Here is a 21,439-nt window from a genome sequence, read left to right on the forward strand (position 1 = left end):
ATGTGTGTGTGAGGTCATCCAGGAGTTAAAACTGAAAGCAGATATCCAGTAAATGTGCAGAGTGAATATCCAGTAGATGAAAGCGGTGATCAAAGCGGCAGCACGCTGCAGGGGAAAGCCGAGCTTTTTTCTGTTGTCACTTAGGACATGGTGCCATCTAGAGGGACGACTTGATGCTTCGCATTTGCATCAGTCTGATGTGATGTTATTGCTTCCTAGAGGCCTTTGGTGATTCTCGCTTCCATCAGAAAATTGGAAATGAGAAGGCAGCTTGTGTTGCATTTCAATTAAATGTTGTAAATTGCCAGTCAGGATGGTTTTTCATACATTTTCATACATTTCTGAAATTTAGCAATTTCCCCTTTTAGCTGCAGCCCTGTTATTACAGAGGATGCACAGAAATTTCTTCATTTCAGCTTGGAATGAACAGACAATTAGCGAACAGAAGAATGTATATATTCTTCAACACATGTTGCACCCTTGAAAAACACAGAAAAAAACAATTTAGGAATGATTTTAAAGACCTACTCCAATGAAAATTGTGTTTTTGATGTTTTCAAAAGCATTTTTCTGATGATATACACAAAATTAAGCTTAAAATCATGTCTTAATATTTCTTCATTCAAATCATTTTAAATCAGGGGAAAACGAAGAAATACACTTTGAAGTTATTTAAATTACAACACAAAGGGAAGGGGGTGGAGCTAGAAACAGCTCAATTGAATTAAAAGACCAATAGGAACAGTTTTAAAATAGCTCAAAACTTGATTGGAGTGGGACTTTGAGGGCTGGAGTTTATAAAGAAAGGTATCCAAACATACAGGTTAAGAAAAATATTCAGTTTATTTCAGAAAATGCGCTGTAACAATACAAATGATGATTTAACTCTGCTGACATTTGCTGCAGAGAACTACGCATAACATGTAAAACTAAGTAAGAAAAAACACAAAACAGCAGCATTATCAACTGCCACATTGTTTTACACGTATAAATGAATTAAAAATGTTACTTTTTTCAGTCCAAATTAGCAAAAACCTTACATGACTGCAGCAGAGAAGGCTTGATGTTTGTTGCAACTGTTCAAATACTGTTGGGAAGTTTTAGTGACAACCTTCTACAGGTAATTTACTGAGCCTCATCAGTAAATGAAGGTCTATTTTGTATTAGAGGTAAAAGGTAAAACTCAGTTAGGAGGCCTACTTTTTCCCACGGAAATGGGCTCCAACCACCATGTAGTTGTCCGGTGAGAAGTTCAGGCTGGGTGCTTTGGCTTTTTCCCGACAGACCCTGACCTCAGGTCTGCCCGCCGACCCTCCTCCACCTCTGCAAGGGTCGTGCTTCTGCAGGTAACCCACGAAGGTCTCCCATCCTCCACCAACACGCACCATCACATGACGCTCGTTCAGCATCTGCAAAATAACAAGGCGATGTAAAATGGGGTAAGGAATACAATGTAGTGCTAGTATACTGCTCTGACGTTTGTCAAACCTTTCTCTTCTCGCTTGACTTTAATATTTACAAGTTGTTTTTTTTGTGCACGTGTCATGAAAAGCAAATGATCTCTGGGACAGCTTTGTCAAAATCTCATTAAACCGAATGAAACTGCACCTCATGTCACCAGCTGAGCACACATGCTGCCCTAATCCACCTTTGAGCATGCACGGGCACACGCAGTGACGCACAAAGGCACGCCGGTCTGCAGCGCCCTCCACATAATAAGCACTGTTGAGAATTAAACCACCAATACATGGGATTCAGCTTCCAGTAGCTTTCACTGAGGCCAGTTGTACATGAATCAAGGCATCATTCGCAGACACCTGTCTTTATCGCTGAATAAAATCTGCTGCCATGGCAACAGCTGCCAGTATATGAAGCCCGCAGAGCAAAAAAAAAGAGGGGGGAAGAAATTGAGATGAGTTTAGTATGGACCCTCATCTCCCAGAAGACATTAACATTCCCAGGAGGCCTTGCAAAACCATCCATTGTTCTGTCTGAGGCGGCCCAACCCCCTCCCGCCTTATCACCTATAAACCCTTCATTAGGCGACCATTAGGAATGTGATAATAGGCGCGTGCCGTACAGGCGAAAGAGAAAAAAAACTAAAGGGATAAATCAGTGGTGTGAGCACAGGCGTGCATGTGCAGACAGGTGACCCCTGCAGCTACAGAGGAAGGGTCAGGGGGGTCACCTCAGCTGTCACTCCACAGATTAAAATGTTGAGGCTGACAGGGGTCAAATCTGACATTCTGGATAAACCTCCCCTCTGGAGCGGCATACATCAGAACAGGAGTAATTCACAAAAAATATCAAAGTTTGTTCGTTTATGATCCTTAAAAATGGAAGAAGTTGCTTTCCTTTATTTAGTCTCAAAAGTTATTTGAATTTTTATAGGTTGATTTTTACATAATTACCCTTTGACATTTATTTTTCCTTTTGTAGGGTCTTTATAAATTTAAACCTTTTTACAGCTGACCCTCATGTCTGCCTGCAAAGTGAAATGATCTTCTGAGGAAACGTGTATAATTTATTTAGGTAAAAATGGATCCTTTGTTGGGCAGAGAGTCTTTATTTCTGTCTGTTCTCCCCCTCCTCCTCTTTTCAGGACTCTGTACAACGTGTGCTTCGTCTGCAGCCCCACCGTCTGGATTCCCATGTGTCCTTCCTTGGCAGCTTCATTGATTCGCTCTTCTATTGAAAGATGCATGAGAAGTCATTCACACATGTACCAATAGGAGGCAGGCTTTAGCCACATCCTCATCTACAGGTTCTGCCTAAAATAGTATTGTGTCTAAAATATAAGTGTATATGCTAAAAAAATTAGTAATTGCTTAAGTCAGACGGCCACTTTCTTACAAAAAATGCTGCATTTCTAAAGTTTTTTTATTTCTTATTTTTCTCATTGCTATTTTTTTATCTTTCTTACAGTTTGTAATGGAATGTCAAAAATCAATGAAATAAGTGAAACATTTTTTCAAAAACAACATTATTTTAGTGAAAGAATTTCAGAGCAGAAAAAGAGACTACAGTACAGTTTGATCCTAAAGGGCCTATCAACCATTTGAGCTTTTAAATGTATTTTAATGTTCATTCCTCACTATAAACAACCCTAAAGAGGTATTTTGATCTGTACACACACTTCTGAGTATTCCTCTAAAAAATTGCACTCTGAGCTCCATACCCACAAAAACGAGCGGGTTACCCTGAGCTGATGTCACAAATCGAGAACAGCCCCTTCCAGGAAGAGTCTGCACTGCCAGCACTGTCCTCCAGGCTAACACAAACCCACAATTTCTCCCATAGATGTTAATATCTCTAGAGATGACACGCAGGCTTTTTACTGTTGTCCAAGATACGTAAGATACGACAGTGCAGTCTGGTTGACAGCCGCGCCGGTCCCGATGGTCCTGGAGACAGGAGAAGGTCCCAGAGTGGCGTGGCACGCAGCGGCCGGGATTTATTATTGAACTGATCGTGATGCAATACCGCATGATAAATTCACCCGGTAGGGGCGGCGGACTGTGTGGATCCCACCCAGCCTCTATCAGAAGGACTCGGGTACCAACGTGACAGCAGGCAGTCGGTCTTTCATACGCAACATTTCCTCGTCCTCCCACCGGACAGGAATCCAGCGCTGACTGCTCTTCCCTCTTCACTACAGATTGAATCCTTGTTAGTTTATTTTTCTCCACTTAGTAATCTAATTACCATCAGGTCGTCTGGTCTGATCTCAGGTCTAACAGACAAACAAATACCACAGCCATTCTCCATAAAACCAAAAATATCGGTGGTCATGCCAGAAAATGTAGAAATAAGTCTAAAGCTGCTATTGACTTTGAATTGGTTAGAAGATCTGCCTAAACGTTCTCTAATGAGAGTAAACTCACTCAGATCTTGTTAAAATGTTCTCTAGAAGTTCTCCTTTATCACCTGACAGCAATAATTTACTAATGAAACGTCACATTCTTGTTTTTCCAGGTCTGATTGTACAATTGTAACACAGCAATACACAGGCATCTATACCATTCCAATATGGCGTCCAACTTTGCGTACACAATAAGCTAGCATGCGATCTCTGGTGATTTATCTCGTTGATTTCTCCAATCATCTACCAATCAACCTCTAGCTTCATCCCTCAGCTAGCGGTGATCAGCTGCTAACTTCACTGCTAGATGAGTGGTGCTCAGCCGTTAGCTTTGCGCTCAGCTAGCTTAGCCGCTAGCTGATTAGTAAAGGCAGATATATGGTATGCACATACATCTTTTCAGAAGTTCAGATGATATTTGTTTTTGTGAGCAAAATGCAGACAGGCTGCCAAAGGCTCTAGGATGATCTCATGAAATGGGCACCACCCACACGCAGTGAAAAAAGGAGCTTTAGCGATTGGGACGTCTTACTTCCGGACAGGAACAAAACTCACAAAAAAAACTAATATTTCATTAAAAATTGTTCTTTAGCATGCTGAAGGTAATATGAGATCATATAAATGGATACTCTGAAAGACATAAGAAAAAGCATGGTATAGGTCCTTTAATACCAGATGTTATGTTCAGGAAAGGGGGGACAAAAAAAGAGTAAATAAAAAAACTAAGTTAAAAAGAAGAAAAGAAACAAAAAACTATTGACTGTCCAATGTGTAAGATTAAAGGTAAAAAACAAATGTTAGTGAGGAAAAAAACTTTTGACATTTTTATAATAAAACAATTTAAGCAAAATTAAAACATATGGTGTAATAAAGTTTCTTGTTCCATTTTTCTTTCCTAAAATGTATTAAATAAATTCAGTAGCAGAGTGAAATGTCACAACCCTCTTCCAGAATCGTTCCAATAAATAGAGAAAATGTTCCTCTCTCATGGCTCCTTGAATACATTCATTTATGGAGGTTTCATTAAGCTCAAAACAATGTTTTCTCATATCTAGACAATCATTAAGATAAATACAGTTTATGAAACAAACTAATGACTTTCCATAGTAATTGGACAGTTTTAACCCCTTGATGCCTATTGATGCAAATATGCATCAAACCAATTATAGCCTCCAAAATTATCTTAATTTAGCATCTGATCGAAAGCGAATTTATTTTTTCATAGCTCAAAATAAATTCAGACGACAAGGGGATTAAATTAACATTTTTGAGTTGCTTTCTCTTCCTGATGTGATTCCTTTGATCATATTTTATTGATTTGTCTTTTTGTTTCTTTAATGTTTTAGGTCAAACCAAAAACATTTTTAAGGTTTTAGAATATTTAAAGGCTGAGTCAAATGTTGAAAACCGTAGAAAAAAGGCTTTCAACTCTGAGCGAATGGCTAAATGTAAATATTAGATTGTATCATTTAGTTTTACTAAACTACATCGTGTTGAGAGAAAGACTGTGAGAAACAGAGCACAGTTTGCATAATTCTGTCAAATGTTTGAACATTTTTTCCTTTCACTCACACAGCCAGACCAGATCCTGCCACAAAGCTAAAGGAGAGCCTAATTGGGCCGAGAGAGAAAGGAAAGCCTTCCTCTCTTTACAACACCAAAGAATGGCGAAGCTCTCCAGCTCCAGAATGATTGAATAGCCTCCAGAGGGAATTGAGAGGAAGTGGGTAGGTGAGGGGGGGCTGAGGAAGCTGGGGTTGGTCGAGTGTAAAGTTTACACGAGAGGAGGGGCGGTCATGCTCAGACGCTCATTAACAAGCTGTCTGATTAAACCCCTCGCTAATGACTTTGTCCTGGTAATCAATAGTATCTGCTCTTTAAAAAGGTCTGTACACACTGAAGGAAACGCTCTCCTAGAAGCAGCACAGGGGCTGCCGGGGTGTATGGTAATTGAGGTTTACGGCGTATTTCCCTGCACAAATGTAGACATCTGTGAGTTGGAAGGTGATGGGTGCTGTGAAGGTCGATGGGCTGCTTCGCCCTGTTTAAACAGTTGAAGGCCGCTTGCTTGTCAGCAATCAGGAGAAAAGGAAAGGGAGGAGTGCAAGTTGTGTCTACAAACGAGTAATTATTGTTGAGGAACTGACAGCTGGACAATGCTTTACAAAGACACTGTATCTACAAGGCTTAATGGAGATCCAAAGCCCAAATAGAAACAGGAAACAGACAAAAAATACCTTCAAATACTACAAAAAATAACATTTGTTTTACATGTTAAGATGTTTTAAAATGCTCTAATTCCTGTTTCTGTCTTTCTCATTTGGTGCTCAGATTTTACAGCTGTGAAAAGACCTATTTAATATCCCACTCCAATCATCATTTGATCTATTGTAAAAGCATTTCCAGTAGTCTTTTAATGACGATTATGCCTTTTTTTTGTGCTAAAATACAAATAATTTTCTTGGGCATATTTTCTGAAAAGTGGCAGTAGTTGTGGTTTTTCGCCTCCTCCCGATTCACAAGAATTTAAATAAAGAAATTTTCAGAAATGTATGGAGAGAATATAGTCTAATTCAGTTTGCGTGTGCATAGTTTTTGATTTGTAACTTGTGTCTGCTTATTTGTGTGTAATTTTTGATTTGTGTTTGCATAATTCTTGATTTGTAACTCATACAATACATTTTGGGCATACCTTTGTGTACTTGTAATTGTGTAGTCACAATTACAAAAATTTCAAATATCACTTAGACACTCATGATTTTAAATTACAGAATGTTTAAAACCAACTAGACATACAAATCTGTAAAAAGTATGCATGAATTGCTTGATACACACACACACAAAGGACATTCATGCATAAATTTGTTTTGAGACAGTTCAGTCCAAGATTCGTATGTAAATGATGCACTTAATTGCTTCTAGACATCGATAGGCATTAAAGTTTTGTGATAACTATTTAATGCCTATCGATGCAAATATACTTCAAACCACTTTGATTCCAAATTTATCTTAATTCACAATTTTTCTGTACTATTAGGTGCACAAAAGCCTTATTTATTGATTAATTATTTTATTTTTTTAAACGACAGTGCTTTATTATTTGGAGCCCCACATGGATTCCTTCTGGTTTCCTTGCTGATGTTGAAGCGATTTTGAGAGGTGCACAGTGCTGTGTCAAAATGTGTCTTTTTTTACGAGATGCCAGCAACTTTGGGTGTTATTGGGAAAATGCTAAAGTGGCTAACATGTAGAGGTGTCAGACTGTGTTTTTTTTTATTAGAATGGTGGGAGTTGGAGTTAGAGTTACAGTTAGGAGTTTGAGTCACAGTAATGTTTGTTTTTAGCTGTATCAGTCTTTTTTTACGTCCTGTAAACAATTGGAGTTACAGGCCTTGTTAATATGCTAATGTGGCTAATGCTTCTAATATGGCTAATGCTTCTAATATGGCTAGCACTTTTAACATGGCTAGCACATCTAATTTGGCTAACGTTTCTAATGTGGCTAGCGCCTCTAATATGGCTAGCGCTTCTAATTTAGCTAACGCTTCTAATGTGTCTAACACTTCTAATGTGGCTAACGCTTCTAATGTGGCTAACACTTCTAATGTGGCTAACGCTTCTAATGTGGCTAACGCTTCTAATGTGGCTAACACTTCTAATGTGGCTAACGCTTCTAATATGGCTAACACTTCTAATGTGGCTAACACTTCTAATGTGGCTAACGCTTCTAATGTGGCTAACACTTCTAATACGGCTAACACTTCTAATGTGTCTAACACTTCTAATATGGCTAACGCTTCTAATATGGCTAACGCTTCTAATGCGGCTAACACTTCTAATGTGGCTAACGCTTCTAATGTGGCTAACGCTTCTAATGCGGCTAACGCTTCTAATGTGTCTAACACTTCTAATGTGGCTAATGCTTCTAATGTGGCTAACGCTTCTAATATGGCTAACGCTTCTAATTTGGCTAAAGCTTCTAATACGGCTAATGCTTCTAATGTGGCTAACGCTTCTAATATGGCTAACGCTTCTAATTTGGCTAACGCTTCTAATACGGCTAATGCTTCTAATGTGGCTAACGCTTCTAATATGGCTAACGCTTCTAATTTGGCTAAAGCTTCTAATACGGCTAATGCTTCTAATGTGGCTAACGCTTCTAATATGGCTAACGCTTCTAATTTGGCTAACGCTTCTAATACGGCTAATGCTTCTAATGTGGCTAACGCTTCTAATATGGCTAACGCTTCTAATTTGGCTAACGCTTTTAATACGGCTTACTCTCCTAATGTGGCAAATGTGTAGTGGTGTCAGACTGTTTTTTTTCCAATATTGCAAACAAGGTTATAGGTTAAAGTACTGGTAGTCACTGCAATGTTTTATTTGGTAAAATAGTCAGTTTTTTTTTTTTTTTTTTTTCATTTTGCAAAAAAGGTTGGGAGTTACAGGTATTTTGGTTAATGTGTAGCATGTCACAAACAAGTTCTAGAATGATATAGTTTCTAAAGTCTGAGAGACGTACAGGCTAATTAAATAAATTAAAAAATAGATAATTCACTGATGATGTGAAATATAATCCAGTGCTCCCTCTAGTGCAGAGAATATGGTACTTAAAAGCCAAAATATGAGTCAGTTTTTTATTTTTTTATTTTACATCAATAGAAATAAATTAAGACTTTAAGGGGATTTGTTAGGGTTTTACATTTTTTCAGCCTCAATCTAAATTACTTTTTAATGTTTTAATTATTTCAAATCAGTTAAAAACTGATTCTTGCCGTAGTTGTTCTACCTTCAATAAATATTGTTCTTTTTTATGTTTCTGTAGAAGAATCATACCTTACATTCTTTCTAGAAACCTCCTCCCTCTCATAGGTTGGAATTTTAGTCCCAACGGAGCTGCCATTTAAAAAGCACACCAGGGTTACGCCTTCAGAGAATCATCCACAGAGACGTGTTTGTTTGTCCTCTAGGTTGGTACTCTTTGATGAAGGTTTATGTCCTGAATACAATCATTGTCAGCACAGTCTTATCCTGGCCATTGGTTGCCAAGCAACCTTGTCTCCTGGTCCTTCTGCCTCCATACAGACACATAGTGCTGGAGCACAACTGAAGGAGGATGAGATGCACAAAGTAATTGTAAATCATTCACACTGATGCTCTGCACTTGTTGCTGACTCAGCTGAAGATTAATAAGCACAGGATCCTTGTACTTTTTGCCTTATTACATGTTATAGAATCCGTGACGCACTTTCATTGTGGATTAATTTCTTTAGCAATCTGTCATTTGTGAATCTGTGAGATGTGATATAAAAGTCAATATTTTCTGATAGATTTGAAACAAATGCAGTTTCTTTGATATCATAATTTTTTGAAGTTCCTAAAGACTCGAACACAAATAGTGTTATAATCTGTTTCAATTAAACATTTTTGTGATTCATGATGTTTAGTATGAATTGTGTTTTGCTTCTGGTGCAGACGTGCAGTCAGGTGTTGTACAAGTCAATAAACAAGAGTATAGGAAATGTTCAAAACAAGAGAAAGCGTGTTTGGGTCATGGCAGAGGATTCTCACCCGTATGTACAGAACTTTATCCCCGACACGGTAGCTGCCTTTTGGCTGCTTTTCAACAGAAAACCTTGTGGGGCAGCTGCAGGGGGGGTTTTCTATGATGCTTCGAACCTAAAAGACATTCAACAGACATGATTCACAGGTTCCAAATGTTCCTTACATCGTCAATAATTTAGAAGATTGTACTAACAATGTCATCCAAAATGCTGGTTCCTGAGCTCCTCCTGCCTGAAGATTTGTTGAATGAACGTGAACTGGGTGTTGCAGGTGGGGAGGCAATAGTGACTGAAGGAGAGTGTTTGTCTGCTGTTGTGGGGCAGACCAGAGTTTGGTCTGGCGAAGGCTCAGACAGCACAGACGTAGCAGATGTGTCCGAGACGCAGGACGAGGAGAACAAAGGTGTTTGTGTGGGGGCTGCATTTGGACGCGGGTTAGAGGCTGAGCATGAGGGGTCAGGTGGGGATGAACATGTAAGCGCTGGGTTTGTGGTGGCTGATGGAAGATCAGAGGCAGCAGGGAGGGCTTCAGGCAGACTGAGAGAGAGGGGAGCAGTGAGAGGAGGAGAGGGTGAGGGGGTTGGAGGCAGCGAGGACGGAGACGGTGAATAAAAACAGGTGGATGGGAAAAAGGCGAGAGGGGATGATGGGGAGAAGCCACCTTCCTCTTCTCTTTCTATTTCTCTCTCCAACTTCACCAGACCTGGGGGCTCCACGCCAAACCTGCAGGAGAAGTTGAACAGAATTTTAACTGCACTAACCCCTAAGAACAGGGCTGAAAAATCTAGTTTCAACCCAAATTAGAAGTAAATTTATTTCTGTTGAAAGTTTGGCTCTTTTACAATAGAGTGAAAGGAGTCAAACTAGCTTGAGTAACACGCTACCTTCTGGTCACTGTTTTTTAATCATGATTATGCTGTTTTTAGCCAAAATCAAATATCTGTGTCATTATCTAGGACGTAGCTTCTGCAGGGCGGCAGGAGTTCATCAGAAAGTTGCCTCTGAGTTGTGGGAGGGACATTTGGTACAGAATAAGTCGGGCCTCATTTCCTATCATCCTTTTGTTTACACTCTCCTGCTAGCTTAAATCCCCTCTCAACCTAACATTACTGGTGCAGCTGAAACGGCGAGCAATATCTGAGCTATCTAGCCGTACGGTGTTTAGCCAATGGCAGCTCAGACGGGAGAAACAAAGTCGAAAATGGATCTATTTGTTTGCAAGTGGATGTATCAGAATAGAGCTGAGCAGGGAGCTTGTGGGTTGTAGCTGTATGTTATATGTCACTGCTACAACCTTCTTCCAGTGGCATTTTTTTGGTCTGTTCCTGATTTTAACCATGGTTTGAATAAAAAAAAAAAATACTGTTTTAATCTTAATTTTTTAACCATGTATCCTCCATTATGAGAAAAATGCCTCAAAAACATGTTAATAACACCATTTTCATTGGTGTGAGTCTTTGATTAAGTTTCTCAATATAAAAAGTGCTTTTTAAATAAAGATTTGTTTACTTATTTACTTTCTATCACCAGTTGTTTCTTCACAGATGACAACGTTATCTTTTCACATAAATTACAGCAGCTTCATCTCATAAACTGGCTGAAACAGAACTTTGAATATTGCCTTTTACTATATTGATGATCGTTTTTATTATTTTTTATTAAAACTATTTGTCCTCGGTGCCTTTTACACAGTAACATAATAAAGCTGTCTTCATTCTCACCTCTAAAAAATGGACCTCATTAAGAGGCTTCCCTAATTGAAGCATTGCACAAATTTTCCTGCTCTTTGATGCTTCTGACCTTTTCTAAAATCCACCGCTGACATCAACGTCACGACCATCAGATCAGTTTCAAAAATAGATAAAAACAGAACAATTGCAGGTTAAAGCTTCAGTTTCTGATTTCTCTTTACCTGGCTGCAATCCGGCCCACATCCATCAGACACAGACACACCTCCCGAGGCTGCTTGTGGAGGACTTTGCACAGCAGACACACGATGAACAAACGATGGAAAAACAGACAAAAGTCAGTCGACTGAAAGGAGAGATGATTCTGCAGATAAAGTTCTACCCTTCACAAAAGGAAAATGGGAGAGGCTGCACATTTCAGGAAATATTCTGGCTCCATTGTGCATTTCTATCGTTAAAGATGATCGGAAATTCCTGTGGATTCCAGCTGGAGGCATGAGGGCATGAAAAGTGTTGCTATAAATAAATAAATACAGTTGTGCTATCTTTTCATCTAAAGAGGAAAGGACTTATAGTTACGTTGGATGATTGACTTTTATGTAATTACGAAAATAACAAAGTGACTGAGCTTTACAGCAGTCAAAACAGATGTCAGAGTAAATATTTAAAATTCACGATTGTGTCAAAAATCCACCTCACAAGCGGAGCGACGCTGACCAGCGTTAGTGAAGCGAAGCAGGTTACTGTGCCTGCAGGAAGGACTCATTGTGGATGAGGCTTTACCTGCACATTATCTCTGTCACGCATCTGCAGCCTTGCTTAGACATGCCCAGTACAATGTTCATAAAGAGTAATATGTTTAATGACAGACAGCCATGTCAGTATGAAGGCGAACATTTTCTGACACTGCAAGCTGTGAAGAACTGCTCATCGTTTTCATTTTAATGCATTCTGTGCTTTATTTAAATAGCATGTTCTGCAGACAGCAGTCACTAAAGTGCTGAATAAAGCAAAAAAGGAGCAAAATCTAAAATTAAAGATTAGAAAAATATAAAAAGTATGATTTTCAAAAAGAAATGCATGTATGCAACGATCTTTAATAAAACATTAGAAGAAGTAAACTCCATAAGACCTTGGAGGTATTTCAGTGCAATAATTACGGCAAATGACACCACATGAAGTCCACATGTACATTGTGAGTTTTGTGCTTTCTGAAGAATAAAAGGCATCTTGAGCCTCATCTCACCCAAATCCTCAGATTCAAAGAGGTAAGACTCATCGACGCCAATCTTTCGACACCAGTAGAGGAAGTTGGCGGTGTTGTCTCGTGCAAAAAAGGATCCAGACGTTGCATCAGCTCTCCAGTGGATCACTCTTCTCACAAACGGCTGGGACTGTTTTTTTTTTTTTTTTATGAACACACACAGAAGTAGGACATTGGAAAAATGTCTGCCCATTCAAAACACATTACTGGATTAATGCTCATAAGCCAGAACCAACAACCTTTAGAAGCGAAGCTGCGCGTAAATACGAGCACATTAAAAAGGGCTGACACATCTTCCATTATGGCGAGTGTTTTATGTGCAAAAAAAAGGAACTTTTCAAAAGACAACCATGGCATTATGAGGCTTAGTGCAAGGAAACATGAATGGTGTAAGAGAACTAATGCACCACAGACAGCTTCAGATCTGACCTACTTTCTACTTCTATTCTTTCCAGATTTTCAATAGAGCACCTTTACAAGTGCTCAGTCTGTGGAACCCTCTTTACAGAGCAATGTACCTTGAGCTAAAAGCTTGATTTACGCTTCTTACACCAAAGTCGGCTATTTTTTAAATACAAAATCAGACAAAACATACTTATTAGCATGTTTCTAATGATTTGTGCGAAGAGGTCCCCTTGATGGATGCAGGGTCCCAGCGGATTACACGGTCCACTACAATGACTGTTTTTGCATTGCAGGGGTCTGCTGCTTTCATGGATCTCCATGGAAACTCCTTACACTCCTGTAGCCACTGCACATGTTTGTACCTTGGTTTAGTGTTTACAAGCAGCATCCACATTATCATTTTCCTGCTGGTTGATGTCACATAGTCCCATTCCAATCATCTCTTGGTCTATTGTAAAAGCATTCCCAGTGGTCTCTTAATTATGATTGTTCGGTTTTTAGCCAAAATAATAATAATAAACAAATGTTCTTTTTTAGGACATAGTTTCTGCAGAAATATTCTGAGTTAATTCTTCTTACTGAATAGTGGTCTAAAAAAATAAATCTAGTCTTTTTTTATTGTTATTTTTTTATTGTGTTATTTATTATACTGTTGAACTGTTTTAATTGTTTTTTATTTTATCTTATTGTTTCATGACTTTATTCATGTTTTATTTCCTGTCCAGTACTTTGGTTGCTCCTTCTTTTAAAGGTGCTTTATAAATAAGAAAATGATTGATAAATAAATATACTTAAAACACATTATTTTGATTTAGATTAATCAGCTATTGATGATTACTTAAACACATTATCAGTTGAAGTCCAGGTAAGGCTTTTGGACATTAAAGTGTTCCGATAGACTTTTTTTTTTTTTTTTTTTTTAAGAGTAAAGCATAAATTTTAACATCATTAAAACAACCTATAGTAAATATTTAATCATTTATCAGTCAGAACGTTTACGCTGTATAGTCAGCGTAAACGCAACTATACAGCAACTATATTCATTCTAAACAATTTATTTTCTAAGATTTCCTTGTAACTGATCATTTAAATTTGCACAGTTGAATTGTTTTTGTCCTTTTTCTGATTGCGTGTGCGTCATTGTGGCACCTTTGCAGTGTTGACGTTCGTCATCTTCTCTTGGAGGAGCTTTGCCAGCTGACAGAGGAGAACACCGTTATCCAGCTGCTCCATCAGACCATCTGCAGTCAGGGTAACACCTGAAGGAGAAGCCACAAACATGCAAAAATAAACATTAAGACACTCTTATCCTACCATTAAGTCATATCTCATCAGATATACTAACTCAGGAGCTGTTTCTTCGTGCTAAATCTATAAATCTTTAGGATATTGTTAGAGGGGAGTTTCAGTTGAACTTGTAATGCTTTATCTGCCTGTTTAAAACTCTAGAATACAGATGAGGACATGCATATTATGTAGAAATTATTATTATCTTATATTTTTTCTATTTTTTTGCCTTTTATTTTGTAATCCACTTTGAAAAGTGAATGATCATCCTTGACACATTTTTTGAAGATCATCTATAAAAGCTTCAAAGATCTGAAGAAAATGGTTTAGTCAAACAAATTATAGTGCGTGTATTACAGTACCAACATTTTGCTTCTACATAAATAATACTTACTGCTCCACATCTTGTTTGAACATGTGCTTTGTGTTTCACTTTGTTTTTGTGACATTAGGCACAAATTCATCACGTCTGAATCTCTTTTGCAGACATCAGTCAACAGGTAGTGACATGTGCAGGCTGTATGTTTTTCTTTCACTGAACAGCAACAAGAAAAGAAAATCTCTGCGTGGAGAGGGATTTGAGGGATTTGGAAAAAAGTAAAATGCTGTTTTAAACTGAATGATTATTTCGGTTCATTCCTTTTAACAAAAGCTGCCATGAAAACCAAAAGGAAATAGATTTTGTGTTATTTTTAAATCTGACTCAGACGTTTTCTGTTTCCAAAGAAAAGCCGTATGAATCTGTGTTCTTTTAAAGAAATAGGTCCACTTTGCTTGTTGCAAACAACAGAAACTAGTATATTTTTAGGATGTCTCACCCATGATGTTGTTGAGCCACAGAGCCAGATCTTCTTTCATGGGCAGGAGGCTGGCATCATGGCGGAATGGCAGCCACTGGTTGTATTCCTGTGGACTAGAGAGACCTGGTCCCGAGTGTCTGTATTTGGGGGAAAGAGGACCGTTCGTCCCCAGGCCTGTCAAATGACTTGGACTCATAGGACAGTCGAGACTGGAGGTCATTGTTTCCATTTCACTGTCCATTCTTCCCATTCAGCTGGGCTTTGAGCCTTGAGAACAATAAAAACAGAACATTAAAATGATTCAAATACAATTTGTGATCAGTATTTGAGTTAAAACATCACACACTCCTCAAGGCTGTCTCAATAAAACAGTATCTGAGTGGCAGCTAAGTACAGTTTATGCTAAAACCAAGGCAACCTAAGACTTAAAGACCTACTATAATCATCTTTTGATTGATTTAAAAACCATTCCCAGTGGTCTTTGAATTATGAATATGACGTTTTTAGTTAAAATAATTAAAAAAAACAGGTTTCTTCCTGGCATCGGTTCTGCAGGAGTTCATCAGAAACTTGCATCTGAGTTGTGGGCGGGATTGTTGAAACGAGTAATGTTTACACAAGAACATGTTAAACCATGAAACCATTAAACCATGAAAAACCAACGTTTTGGCTTTTAAGTGTATTATAATGTTCATTCCTCACTATAAAGAACCCCAAAGCCGTATTTTGATCTGTTCATATATTGAGAAGACAGCAGGAGAGAGGGAGCAGACTATTTCCTGGTGGCAAAAACAAATGGTAAATTAAAAGAATTGGTCTGAACATGGATTGTTGAACAAAGATGGAAAGATGCGCATGTCTCCAGGAAAATGATTCACATGAAAGCTAAGAGGATTTTTGATACGGAGACTGATGATGCCAGTGCTCATTAGAACATAATCCAATGTTCTCATCATTTCAAAAAATCCTAAAATGTTCATCTGGTGTTGTCTGCATTTTTAGACCAAAATTGAACCCATTAGCTATCACCATTCTGTCTGTGCCAAATTTGTTTGCAAGAAACCCCTGGGCTACGTAAGGCAGATACAAAATATGCACTTCCATATTTGAAAAAATGTGGATGTTTGTTTTTAGGCAAAATGCAGACTGAGGCTGGTGTAGGCAATTCTAAACTAGTATTAAATCAGAGGAGCAATTTCACTGTTAAAAGCCTATTATTGAAAGTACTAAAAACTGACCAAACATTTTTTTAAGCTATTTTTTAAATTATTTTAATATCCATGTTTTCTTTGTGATTTTTTAGAAACAGAGAAAAAAATGTATTTTTGTGTAAAAAAAATGTGAATCCAAAATCTTTTGACCATTTGCCTCTTCAATCATTCACAGTTCTCAACAGCTCCCCAACTCTGGTCCTACCTATCCAGGTGACTAACCTGCAGCCAAATGAAATATTTCAGCAGGTGTGTTTTCCTTCTCAGCATTGGAATATGTTGGGCATGCTAATGTTTACCTTTAAATCTGAAAGCTGACAGTCCTTCTCATCCTGATTTATGGCAATGAAAACTGGCAATTACAAAGTCTGAACATTGTAATTGTCTGTGACCTTTAACCTGTGGCATGCCAACTTACAATAATTTTACTAATTACACTTTTCTTTAGGAGATGTCGTGATAATTAGTATTCTTAAAACATTGGCTGTCATCCATCAAATTCCAACCAGCTCATCCATAAATGCCCCGCCTGGAAAAAAAATCATCTTGTGGTTTTCAAGAAAAAACTCCTTGAGAAGCGGTTGAAGTTAATTTCCTAGTAAAGCAAACAAAAGATGTGTTTGAAACCAACAAAAACAACAATGCAAGTTTCAACCTCACAATTTTGGCTTTTATTCGCAAGCCTTATTTTCACAATCAAAGCAAACATCTGAAGCTCAAAAGGATCCAAACGACTGCAGATGACTCGGGTTTGAGAGGACGCGCAGCTCCTGGCCTGAGTTTGCCTCCCGGCGCTGCTGTACGGCTCACTTGTCCTGTTCTCAGAACCGACTCCATCATCAGGTTCTGCCCCCATTCATGCCCACAGTTTGTAACACTTGCAGTTACTCAGCTGCAATTACGACCTCAGCTCAGTTTGTACCAGACGACAGATCTCGTTTAGGTAACAAGTTTAAACAGGCCTGCAGACTAAACCCCTGTTATGACAATAGCTTTACCTTTTATGCAAAAATACAGCATTTTATGAAAATTGTGATTTGTAACAGCAACCTCATTAAAAATGCCTGAACCATAGGAACAATTTCCCTGGAAAAAAAAAACTAATATTTCATGTTAGTTTTTTAAAGTAATTAAATATTTCAATTTCATTTTACAACCAGTTTTTACAGTTCCTTGAAATGAACCTGGTGTGCTTTGAGTCCGTTTTTAACCTTTGGGCTCTCGTGCTGATTGGTTGTGTGAAGAAAAAGCTTTTACTTTCAAAAGGTCAGGAACAACAAAAATGCTTCAGAAAAGTTTTTTGACTTTTGTGGAATTTTCTTTCTAAACATTTTTAAGCATTTAGAAAAATGTAAAAAAAAAGTGCGCAGGTGTTATCTCAGGGTAAAACACACATATAAAAGCAATGTCATTGTGTAATTGTGTTTCATAAGGTAGTTCCATGAGTTTGTCTGTCTGTATTTTATTATGTAATGTTCAAAGTATATTTCTTAACTATAACTTCGAACAGATTAAGTAAAAACAACTTCCATTTAATAAATATCTTTACTGGACCAGATTTGTGCCAAGTTTAATAGTTTTTTTTAAATATACAGATTCCAAAATTTTTTGCAAGGTATATAAATTTTTCTACAGTTAAGTTAATGATTTTGACTATCTCAATATAGTATTTTGCTCTTCAAAAAAGGTCTCAGACTCTAAACTGGGTTATTCATGGCCAAAGAAAGCATGTTTCTCACAGAGATCATTACAAATTGCTGAAATGTTCATAATAAAGGCTTGAACTAGCTAGTTTATGGGGTAAACCACTTTACTTGTGTATTAATTCAATTCAATTTTATCTGTATATAGCAACAATACTGCACAGTTGTGTCAATGTTCTTCACACCGGTAATTGTACAAAAACATAAAATCAGTCATAAAATATAAACAATTGCTGAAGTATAGCTAATAATTAACAATAGTTAATAATAGCTAAAATAAGGTAAACTAACAGACTAAACTAATGTAAATTAAACTAACAGACTAAACTAAACTGGACATTCCTGCTCTTGGACCAGAGGTCTGCACTCTGAGGCTCTGGAGCCACATGAGGCTCTTTTGTCCCCACATTGTGGCTCTTTGACTTTTAGGAAAATGCTAACAACTTGATTAATTATTAAATGAGCTGATAAAAAAAATGCCTTATTTTAATTTAAGTAAATCTGCTGCAGCACGAGGATTTTATTTGACACAGGATGTACCTTATTTTGAAAGGATCTTGCTGCTGTCAAAAGTGAAGAAGTTGTTGTTTAGGCCTACAGCAAAATATAAGACTGTTATAATTCAGTTATTGTAAATATTCCAAAGCAAACATTCTGTTTTAATGGCATCAAACATGGAAATAAAGGTAAAGTGGTATTTGGCGGCTCTCGTGGGTTTTAGTCAGTAAGGAACTGGGTCAAATGGCTCTTTTGGTGTTGTACCCCCTGCTTTAGACTCTCCTTCTCTGTGAGAAAAAAAAAATCCTAAAAAAAAAATGATTCCAGGGGGAATAAAAGGGAATTAATAACCCCCCCCCCCACAAATTTGCTCCTCCTTGTCCTTATTATGTGTCTCAGCATTTTGAAATCATCCAGTTTCTAGTTTGTTTGTAAATCATTTAATTATGCTTTTTGTTTTTTTTTTTTGACACCGCTGCTTCTAAATTTGTTCTGCGTTTGAGAAAAATAAATATTGCTGACCTATTATACTATGTGGCTAAAGAGACTCCCATGAACATGTGACATGTCAAGATAGGCAGGAAAATGTTTCTCGAAGCAATTTTTTTTCTTTCTTTCTTCGCAGGAGCATTGTGTGAAAAACCTGAGAGTTCTTAGTACCAAACTACATCTGACCCAGGTCAGTGTGCACCCAGTCTGAAGAATGCAGTGTGAAATAATAATAATAATAATGGGGGAGCATTCTTTTTTGTGTAAAACAGTGTTCTTAGAAATGATCATGTTGGGTCCAAACAGGCAGAAAATCAAAGTTCTTGGATGATTTACTCTGTAGTTTGATTTCTCTTCAGTGGCTAAACACACGCAGATGCTTCAGGTGATAATTGGAAATGTTGGCGTTGTTTCCTCTAAAGTTAAATTGCATCACGATTACAGAGGAATTTGAACTGAAGCCTTTTCTGAGATGACTGTGAGGGTGTAGAAGTTCTCACAGGGTTGAGCGAAGACTCGACACAGGTCTGCGTGATGTGTTTACAAGGTGTAGGTGGGGGCCGCAGGATGCCAGGCTTCAGCTTGGAAGCTGACCAGAAGGCCACGAGAGCCTGTCTCTGAGGAAACATCCATGTGCAATAGTCACACTTCTGCTACAAGATGGCTTTTCTGGGAAGGCATGGCAAAGGTCACCCAAAGGCCCAGCTCTCAGACAGTAGCAGCCTTTATTCCCTGCAAAGTGTGCACATCTGTAAGCACACACTGCACAGGCACAAACCCACACAGGTCCCTGCACGCATCACTGTGGCTATTCCCCCTCATTTATTACTATTTATATAGCATGTTTCCAAAGTATGCTTCAGTAGTTTTCCACAGATGTTTATTGAGCTGTGAAGCCAGAATCTTCATCAGTTCATTGGTCGCTAAATCAAAAGGACAGAATCACGCACAAACGTATCTGAAAAGCCGCACCATGAATCATAGCGAGGAGTTGCAGCAAAGCACCAAAAGTCATGCATGTGCAGCGCGTGTGGAAAATCAGAGCGTGAATTAATGATTTGTGCGCATGCGGTCTTCGGATCAACGCCAACACTGACATTTCCAGAAAGAGTGACTCGCAACAGCTAACTTTACAACCTGTGGGGGATTTAATTGTCGCGAGTCACATTTTTTCTTTGCTCTCTTGGTCGACTGTTCAAAAGAGCTTTTCATAGAAGAGATGGCATGTCATGGTAGTAAATGAGCTACAGGAGGGAGGTTCAGTGCAGACGGCTCAGACGGAGGCTTCAGTGATGGCTGTTCTAGGGTTCACATCTTGACTTTCTTCTGCTGCTTCTAGACTAAATAAACTCCACATCATTACATCATCAGGAGGGCTACATCGCCTGCTGCTGCTTTCACACCCGCAACAACAGGGTTGTGTGCTCTGGAACTCGAGCAGAACCCTATAAAATACCGATCTGTCTCACAATATTGTAAAAAAAAAAAAAATCCAAACATTGCCTCAAAGTAAACCAAATCTAACAAATGTAGGTAGTAAAGTTGTAATCGTTTGGAAAATTTGAAAGATTTTTAACACTGAAATGGATAAAAATAATAAAAAAAACTCTGAAAAGTGAGAAAAATGCTAACAGATGTCTTTAAATGTAAGAAAATCTATCCACTGTGAGAATCAAATTCAAATGTTACTTTAATTCCATAATTTATAGATATTTAAAATTGTTTTCTTATTTAAAAAAAAAAAAAGTTACGTTTCTTTCAAATGCTGGTAATTTGATTGGTAATTTATGTAATTTGATAGAAGAGGCTCATGGACAGATTTTAAAAAAATATATTTTTTGATAAAATTATGTCAAAGATCAACAACTATTTCAGGTCTGAAGACAAAACCAAAATCCACTCACCGAACTCTGAAAACAAGTGCAGGATTCCTTCTTCACAGCGTCTTCTCCTTTCTCACACAGACACTCATCCCTCTCAGCCAGATGTCAGCCTCCCTCCAGGTCGGCACATGTAAGTACACAACTTAACAGGGGCAGAGTTAAAACAAACTCCACTGTGCACGCCTGGAAGTTTGTGGTGTCAATTTACTGCAAGTGAGTTTAGGAAAATTCACACAGACAGACAGGAAGTAAGAATGCTGGATGATGTTTCTTGTGTTTCAGGATTTAGTAAACCCTAACCAGCAACTCCAAGATGGAATAGACTAAAACATTTGATAGAAATCTTTATGACTGATCATAAAGTCAGTTTTTAAGAAGATTGATCTTTAATTGACCCCACAATGGGGAAACATACTGTAAATAAAAGCTCCTTTTTAAATAGAAAAATGGGACAAAAACATCTACTGTACACTTGTTTGTGTCCTAGTGAACCAGAAAGCACAATCAGGTTCACAAACCCATTATAATGGGATATTACAACTTTCATTATATATATATATTAATCTACATCTATGGTAAAGTTTATAAACCTCAGAAATAACACTCTTACTTGTGTTGTTTTGCTTTTCTCATACAACAGCTGGATGGCTCCATGCAGGATGATCCATAGAAACCAGGATTCTGTTCTAAGGGGCCACAATGAGTGTGTGGGTCCCCATAACTCTTCACTATACTGCCTACCTACGTAGCCACAAGGGGGCCTGAGTCTGGGTCCCATGTGCCCG

At 38.1% G+C, this 21,439-nt stretch overlaps 1 protein-coding gene across 1 annotated transcript; it reads right to left on the reverse strand.

Annotated features, from left to right (window-relative positions):
- Nucleotides 1–938: 938 nt before the first annotated feature.
- gas2b (growth arrest-specific 2b) lies at nt 939–21,253 on the reverse strand. The gene is made up of 8 exons (XM_024296382.2): nt 20,676–21,253; nt 14,889–15,137; nt 13,933–14,042; nt 12,361–12,508; nt 11,339–11,402; nt 9,621–10,149; nt 9,434–9,541; nt 939–1,409 (listed from the first exon to the last, which is right to left on the reverse strand). The coding sequence occupies exons 2-8, from the start codon at nt 15,118–15,120 to the stop codon at nt 1,197–1,199; spliced, it is 1,404 nt and encodes a 467-aa protein (XP_024152150.1). The 5' UTR covers nt 15,121–15,137; nt 20,676–21,253; the 3' UTR covers nt 939–1,196.
- Between the last annotated feature and the right edge of the window lie 186 nt (nt 21,254–21,439).

The sequence above is a fragment of the Oryzias melastigma genome, linkage group LG3, assembly GCF_002922805.2.
Source record: "Oryzias melastigma strain HK-1 linkage group LG3, ASM292280v2, whole genome shotgun sequence".
Taxonomy (NCBI): Eukaryota; Metazoa; Chordata; class Actinopteri; order Beloniformes; family Adrianichthyidae; genus Oryzias; species Oryzias melastigma.